The following is an 8,014-nucleotide window of genomic DNA, read 5'->3' as shown; positions in this document are numbered from 1 at the left end:
CTTCCTGTGTGTTCTGTAATGCATCTGTGCACTGTCCCATCACTGATGATGGTTTCAGGATTTTATATTGAAAAAGCCTTTAACTTCAGAACCTCTGAGCTACAGTACTACAGTACTGCAACTATAGTATGCCAGAGTCCTTCTTATCAAGATATTTCATATTAAATATCTTTCTAGCACCAATTCGCACAAATACAGTGTCATGAGCTCTGTTAACTTCATAATCCATGCTAACGATTCAGAGTTTATCTAAACTGGTGTAGCTAACAAGCTGTGTTAGCCACAGGCTGATAACACCGACATATTTATTTGGTTGGTGGACGAGGTTTAAAACTCCTAAATACAGACATATTGGTGTTGACAGTAAGATCAGGGATTGCACTCACTTTGCATAGTAGACCCAACCATCTTTCGTAGATCTCTCTTCCCATCCGGGAGGTAACTCGTCCTCACTATCTGTATCGTCCATGCCCGCGTATTTAAGAGCTGCCATAACTCACGTTATGTTCACGTAAATGACGGTGCGATAAACACTAACCCGGTGAGAAATATCTGCTCTGAAAAATGAATGCAACTGTCAGAGTAGAAAATTACTACCACAGCGTTTCCTGGCACTTCCGCAACAACACGGTGACGCTCTCCGAATTGCATTTTGGGAAATTAAGGCTGAAATAACGTGCTGCGGTTGGCACAATGCACTATGTTTTGAGTATTTAAACTTTCGTTGCTATTTCAAAGACATATCGGTATTAATATCAACCAAAGTCCAAAATACAATCAAGCATATTTTTGAAGTATATTAAAAATGTACAGGACAGCACCAAAGCTAGTCAGGACAAAATCAGGACACTGCACCAGCAACTCAAAACCCAGCAATATTGACCACCACTAGTTAACTAATCACAAGCCAATGCGTAGGCCTATACTGCCTCCTAATGGCTCACATGTATATATACATATTTTATACATCTCTTTCATATATTATCATTTTTGTCAAATGGATTGTCTATGTTCAAATTTTATTTTGTTGTTTATTCTGTAAACACAACATCTAGTAATATAATATAATAATATAATATAATATTGAGGTAATCAGAGTTAAATAGCAAGATACAAGTTGTTACAAGTTTTTATATCTTTATATTTTATACGTGTAAGTAAATTATTTGTCTCTTTATTTCTTTGCAAACCAGCTTTCCTTAAATGACACCTTGAGGGGTGAATAAAGTATTTTTGCATTGAATTGAACTGAAATTGTTTCCTTAGTATTAATTCGCCTGATAAACAACTGATGTTGTACCTGCTAAACAAAGAAATGAACAGCTAACATATGGTATAAAGATCTGATGCCTTTTTGGAGTTTAGTCTGGCTGTAAAGCAATAAATTGCAGGAGTGAGGGCTATAAGCATACAAAGAAGCTTTATCCGGTCTCTGCTTTGTAGCTTGCTACCTGCCCCCTAACAAATGATCAAGACTGGCAGCATTGTTACGTACTCAGAGAGAAGCTGCTCTGCACATTTTGCTACTTTCTTCTGTTCCACTTATGCCACTCCTGTTTGCTAGTGTAGTGATTCAACTACTGCTTTGAGTACATTTCTCTTATTACTGTGGAGGACAGGGACCGTCATCTCTATTCTGGCTATTTCATGATTTTCAAGGAAACTTGGAATATGAGACACTTGCATGCTTTATTCTGCTGACTTAGAAGAATCTGCTGACACGTGGTCAACCAGGCACCTGGTTTAGTATAATCGACTGCAAATATGCTTACTTTCTTTTTCCACATTGCAAACAGACTCTGACAGTTTCTCCAGCTCCAGTTTTCCTTTGAGAGAATGGCCAATGAACATCCATTAGCTACTCCCTGCCTCCCCAAAAATGTGGAGAAGAGGTCAAGTTGCTGGCACAGTAAAGCATGAGGATCTTGCTGTTATCTCGATTACGTTATGATGATGGCACAGTTACAAGAATGTATGATGTTTTAGATTATGCAAATGCAGAACAGTTTAAGATAAAACATTCCCTCCAACCTGGTAAAACAGTACTGCACACCCATTTACTGTCCATTGGACTGTTCCTTTGGACAAAGCAAACTCATGACTCCATCAGTAGCTTACTGTACATATTCAAATACTGTATATGCAATTCCAATTAACATTTTAGTACAATTTTATATTATTTTATACTTCTACTCCACTACATTTCAGTGGGAAGTGTTGTAGTTCTTATGCCAATACATTTATCTGACAGCTACAATTACTAGTTACTTACCACTTAACATTAAATCAGTAATAATAATACTAATACTAATAAATACACTGTAAGAGGCCATTCAGTTGCATAATCGTTACTTTTACTTTACTAAGTAAGTAAGATATTGAACGCATCATTTGTATTTTGTGGTATTACTGCTTTTACTTGTGTAAAGGATGTGAAGAGGCTTTTCTACCACTGGTTAATACACTGTAGACACCTAAACTATTTTGGCAGAAGTATCTGGGTCATTCCAGAATTTGAGGACAATTTAGACATCAACACTTTTGAAAAATGAACCTTTTATTTTGTTATTTTTTGTTATGTATTTAGGAAAAACAGATAATAAACCATCAAAAAAGTGATTTGGCCAGTAAAGGCATCAAATGTACACTTTGTATTAGATGTTTTATTTGTTGTGTGTTGTATTATGTTTTGTGCAACCCTGTGACACATACTCATTAAGCAGAAAAGGGTATTTAAAAACATATTCTTCAGTAAAACTCTTTACTATTAAGTAAAGAAAGTACAATTACATTAAATACTCATGTTGTTTTGGATAAAACTGGTTTAATTTTAATTTAAGTAACTTTTTTTAATCGATCTTGCCCAACTTTTCAATTGTCACACGTTTCTTTTTACCAATTTCAGTATTTCATTTTAAATATTTGCTCAAACACATTATGCATATAATTAATCAAGCTATTAAAAGGACATTAGTTTAAACTTTTGTGAGCTGAGAAAATTATTTATGGTTATTTTAATAGAAAATGATATAGTAACAGGGTTGAAATTAGAGTGACAGGGTTGCGTAAAGTAACAGGGTTGAATGGCTACATTACTTTTGGTTGTAGGTCATGACATAAATGTGACAAATAAATACTCAGGACTACAGAAATGTTGTTTGATAATATTTTATATATATTTTCCAATGAAGGATTCACAGGAAGAGTATCAATGATGCATAACAAACATGTCAACACAACAACAAACTGGATATAATCAAATATACACTGGACAAATATAAAACATGGAGGTCACTGAGGTAGTCAAACAACTCCACAGTGGAAAGGCCCCAGGGGTTGATGAGATGCGTCCAGAAATGCTGAAGGCTTTGGGTGTTGAGGGGCTGTCTTGGTGGACACGCCTCATCAAGATTGCGTGGAAGTCTGGGACAGTGCCTAGGGGGTGGCAGACCGGGGTGGTGGTTCCCCCTATTCAAAAAGGGGGACCAGAGAGTGTGTGCCAACTACAAGGGTATCACACTTCTCAGCCTCCCGGGTAAAGTCTACTCCAAGGTGCTGGAAAGGAGGGTTTGGCGGATAGTCGAACCTCCTGAAGAGGAACAATGCGGATTCCATCCTGGTCGTGGAACAATGGACCAACTCTTCACTCTCGCAAGGATCCTGGAGGGGGCCTGGCAGTATGCCTAACCCGTCTACATGTGTTTTGTGGATTTGGAGAAGGCGTATGACCAGGTATGACCGGGTCCCACAGATGATACTTTGGGAGGGCCATCCAATCCCTGTATGCCCAAAGCGAGAGTTGTGTCCGGATACTCGGCAGTAAGTTGAACTCTTTCCCAGTGGATGTTGGCCTCCGCCAGGGCTGCAGCTTTATCACCAATCCTGTTTGTGATATTCATGGTCAGGATATCGAGGCGTAGTCGTGGAGGAGAGGGGTTGCAGTTCGGTGGCCTGAGGATCTCATCCCTGCTCTTTGCAGATGATGTGGTCCTGATGGCATCATCGGTCTGTGACCTTCAGCAGTCACTGGATCGGTTCGCAGTCAAGTGTGAAGCGGTTGGGATGAGGATCAGCACCTCAAAATCTGAGGCCATGGCTCTCAGCAGGAAACCAGTGGATTGCCTACTCCAGGGTAGGGAATGAGCCCTTACCCCAAGTGAAGGAGTTCAAGTACCTCGGGATCTTGTTCGCGAGTGAGGGGACGATGGAGCGAGAGATTGGCCGGAGAATCGGAGCAGCGGGGGCTGGTACTGCAGTCGCTTTACCGCACTGTTGTGACGAAAAGAGCAATGAGCCAGAAGGCAAAGCTCTCAATCTACCAGTCAATCTTCATTCCTACAATCACCTATGGTCATGAAGGCTGGGTCATGACCGAAAGAAAGAGATCGCGGGTACAAGCAGCCGAAATGGGTTTTCTCAGACGGGTGTCTGGCGTCTCCCTTAGAGATATGGTGAGAAGCTTAGCCATCCGTGCGATACTCAGAGTAGAGCTGCTGCTCCTTTGTGTTGAAAGGAGCCAGTTGAGGTGGTTCGGGCATCTAGCAAGGATGCCACATGAGCGCCTCCCTAGAGAGGTAATCCAGGCACGTCCAGCTGGGAGGAGACCCCGGGCAAGACCCAGGACTCGGTGGAGAGATTATATCTCCACATTAACCTGGTAACGCCTCGGGATCCCCCAGTCGGAGCTGGCAGATGTGGCCCGGAAAAGGGGTTTGGTGTTCCCTACTGTAGCTGCTGCCCTTGACCCCAGATAAGCGGTAGACAATGGATAGATGGAAAATACAGTAATGCATTTAAAACATTATATTATGCTAAATTATACATACACATGACATTTTACTATAAATAATAGAGTAAACTGAAGGAAATGCAACCCTTTTACTGAATGTCAACGATGTTACTCTAATTATAGTAACAGGGCTGCAAGTAACAGGGTTGCAAATGCAATGCTACTTTTAGCTTTGAGCTCAGGAATTAATGCTACCTGCACAATGTAATACTACTGTCAAGGAATGGAAACACTTAGATATTTAACTAAAGAAAGATACATTTGAAATTAATTTGTTTTAGTCTCATAATGTCATGAGCCCTCTCCCTGCCTGGTAACACCACTAATTGTTTTCAATTACCTCCACCTGTCTCTGCTCCACCCTCGTTAACTTACCAGCTGCACTGCATTTACTACTCATCATGCCCTGTATAGAAAGCCCTGTTTTTCAGTCCACACTTGTCAGATCATCTGCAAGCCTGCATCGGAATCCTGCCTGCCTGCCTGCCTGCCTGCCTGCCTGCCTGCCTGCCTGCCTGCCTGCCTGCCTGCCTGCCTGCCTGCCTGCCTGCCTGCCTGCCTGCCTGCCTGCCTGCCTGCCTGCTTTCAACTCTGTGATCTGTTACTACTACTCTGATCTCCAGCCCCGGTAAACCAGACTTGCCTTCCGCCTTACGACTACGAGTTTAGAATATCCCTGAACTGTACTACTGCCGTGCCTCATTCGGTCCTGTTGTGTGTGTGTGTGTGTCAATAAATCCTTGATCTCGAAATTGCGCTCCTGGGTCCTCGTCTGTCTGTCCTGACAGAATGATCTGACCATCATGGACCCAGCGCACGCTCAGACCAGCATGCAGGTAGAGACTGAAATGGCTGCCCTACAGCGACTGGAACGCACTGAGGGAGACATCAATCGGATGACCGGCGATATCGCTTCCCTGCTCCAACTCAGCAGCCAACAACAACAATTTAACCAGCAACAACCACTACTAGCCCAAGTCCTGCTGCTACTCACCAATGCGGCCACTCCTGCTTCGTCTGTTCCAGTACCGTCTGCCCTACTCCATCCCGCAATATCAAGCCCGACGCACTCTCCAGGATGTTTCAGAAGGATGAGGCATCCAATGAGGAGTCGACAACCATCCTCCCAAGCCCCTGTGTTGTTGCTGCCTTGACCTGGGACATTGAGGAGCAGGTCAGAGAAGCCATCCGGAACCAGCCGGGCCCCAGTGCATGCCCCTCTAACCGTCTCTTTGTCCCAGCAGATCTGAGGTCTCAGGTGATTCAGTGGGGGCACGACTCTCGCCTGGCCTGTCACCCCGGAATCACACGCACCCTCCATCTGCTCTCCCAACGTTTCTGGTGGCCGTTGATGAGAAAAGATATCCAGGAGTTTGTTAGAGCTTGCCCCACTTGCAACCAGCACAAGACCCCCAGTCAGCCCCCAGCTGGGTTACTCCAGCCTCTGCCAGTGCCCATGCGACCCTGGTCCCATATCTCCCTGGACTTCGTTACGGGCCTTCCGCAATCTGAAGGAAACACTGTCGTCCTCACCATCGTTGACCGCTTCAGTAAAATGACCCGCTTCGTGCCCCTCCCAAAGCTGCCAACTGCAAAGGAGACCGCCCGGGTGGTCTTGGAACATGTGTTTCGAGTCCATGGTGTGCCCAGGGATATTGTGTCAGACCGAGGCCCTCAATTCTCTGCGGCCTTCTGGAAGGAATTCTGCAACCTTCTTGGGGCCACCGCCAGTCTGTCATCGGGATTCCACCCACAGTCGAATGGTCAAACGGAGCGCATGAACCAGGAGCTGGCGAACGCACTGAGGTGTGTGACCTCACGCAACCCCCGTGCTTGGGCCCAACATCTTCTCTGGGTAGAATATGCCCACAACTCATTCACCAGTTCTGCCACCGGACTCTCCCCCTTTCAATGTGTTTATGGATATCAACCACCTCTGTTTACCAGTCAGGAGGGAGATGCTACCTGTCCCTCTGCGCCCGCCGCTGCCGCCGCACATGGGCCCAGGCTCGCGCCACACTCCTGAAGTCCAGTGCAAGCTATGCTATCGGAGCTAACTGGAGGAGGACCCCAGCACCAGTTTACCATGTCGGACAGAAGGTCTGGTTGTCGGCTCGAGATATACCACTGCGGGTGGAGTCGCGGAAACTGGCGCCTCGCTTCATTGGACCCTTTCCCATACAGAGGGTCATCAGCCCTACGGCAGTCTGACTACTGCTACCCAAGACCATGAAGGTACAGCCCACCTTCCACGTCTCCAAGCTCAGACCTGTACATGAGAGCCCACTGGGCCCAGCAGCACCACCGCCTCCTCCTCCGCGCTTCCTCGACGGTGTTGCCCCGTCTACATGGTCCGGCGACTGCTCCGCTCTCGACTAAGGGGTAGGGGCATCCAATATCTGGTGGACTGGGAGGGTTATGGTCCTGAAGAGAGGTCTTGGGTTCCCGCTGGAAGAATTGTGGATCCGGCCCTCATCACTGAATTCCATCGCCAACACCCTGACCAGCCATCTCTCCGACGGGGTCGGCGCAGGGCTTCTTGCCATGTAGATCCACTTCCAGGCCCTGCTGCCCCTGCTCTGGTGTCTAGTCCTGACCCTGAACCTGGGTCTGAGCTGGGGCCCTCGGATGTCGAGTCTTCTGATGGAGACGGTGCCGCTGAGGATATGGACTCTGACCGCTCAGAGGAATTCTGACCCTCCGCCGGCTCCCCCTCCTCCCGCCCGGCTTGGTGGTGTTTCTTGGGGACTTCTGGAGCTGTCCCTTGGGGGGGGTCCTGTCATGAGCCCTCTCCCTGCCTGGTAACACCGCTAATTGTTTTCAATTACCTCCACCCTCGTTAACTTACCAGCTGCACTGCATTTACTACTCATCATGCCCTGTATAGAAAGCCCTGTTTTTCAGTCCACACTTGTCAGATCATCTGCAAGCCTGCATCGGAATCCTGCCTGTCTGCTTTCAACTCTGACTCCTGATCTGTGAATCTGTTACTACTACTCTGATCTCCAGCCCCGGTAAACCAGACTTGCCTTCCGCCTTACGACTACGAGTTTAGAATATCCCTGAACTGTACTACTGGTGTGTGTGTGCATATAATGTGAGTAACAGGGTTGCGTTTGTGTGAGTGCCACACTCCATCAAGAGTGAAAAGATTGGAAATATATTAAAAATAAAAGAGAGGACTTACCTTTGGTCTACCCATGGTAGTAGCACATAACTTGCCGA

The 8,014-nt window shown here is 45.9% G+C and overlaps 1 protein-coding gene across 1 annotated transcript in view; it reads right to left on the bottom strand.

Moving 5' to 3' along the window:
• wwox (WW domain containing oxidoreductase) overlaps nt 1-636 on the bottom strand; it is a 129,380-nt gene extending 128,744 nt beyond the window's left edge. The window contains exon 1 of the mRNA XM_029434280.1: nt 387-636. Coding sequence (XP_029290140.1) covers nt 387-493 — 107 coding nt within the window. The 5' untranslated portion in view covers nt 494-636. The remainder of the gene's footprint in view (nt 1-386) is intronic.
• Between the last annotated feature and the right edge of the window lie 7,378 nt (nt 637-8,014).

Source organism: Cottoperca gobio, chromosome 6 (genome assembly GCF_900634415.1).
Source record: "Cottoperca gobio chromosome 6, fCotGob3.1, whole genome shotgun sequence".
NCBI lineage: Eukaryota > Metazoa > Chordata > Actinopteri > Perciformes > Bovichtidae > Cottoperca > Cottoperca gobio.
This window is presented reverse-complemented; position numbering and strand designations above follow the sequence as displayed.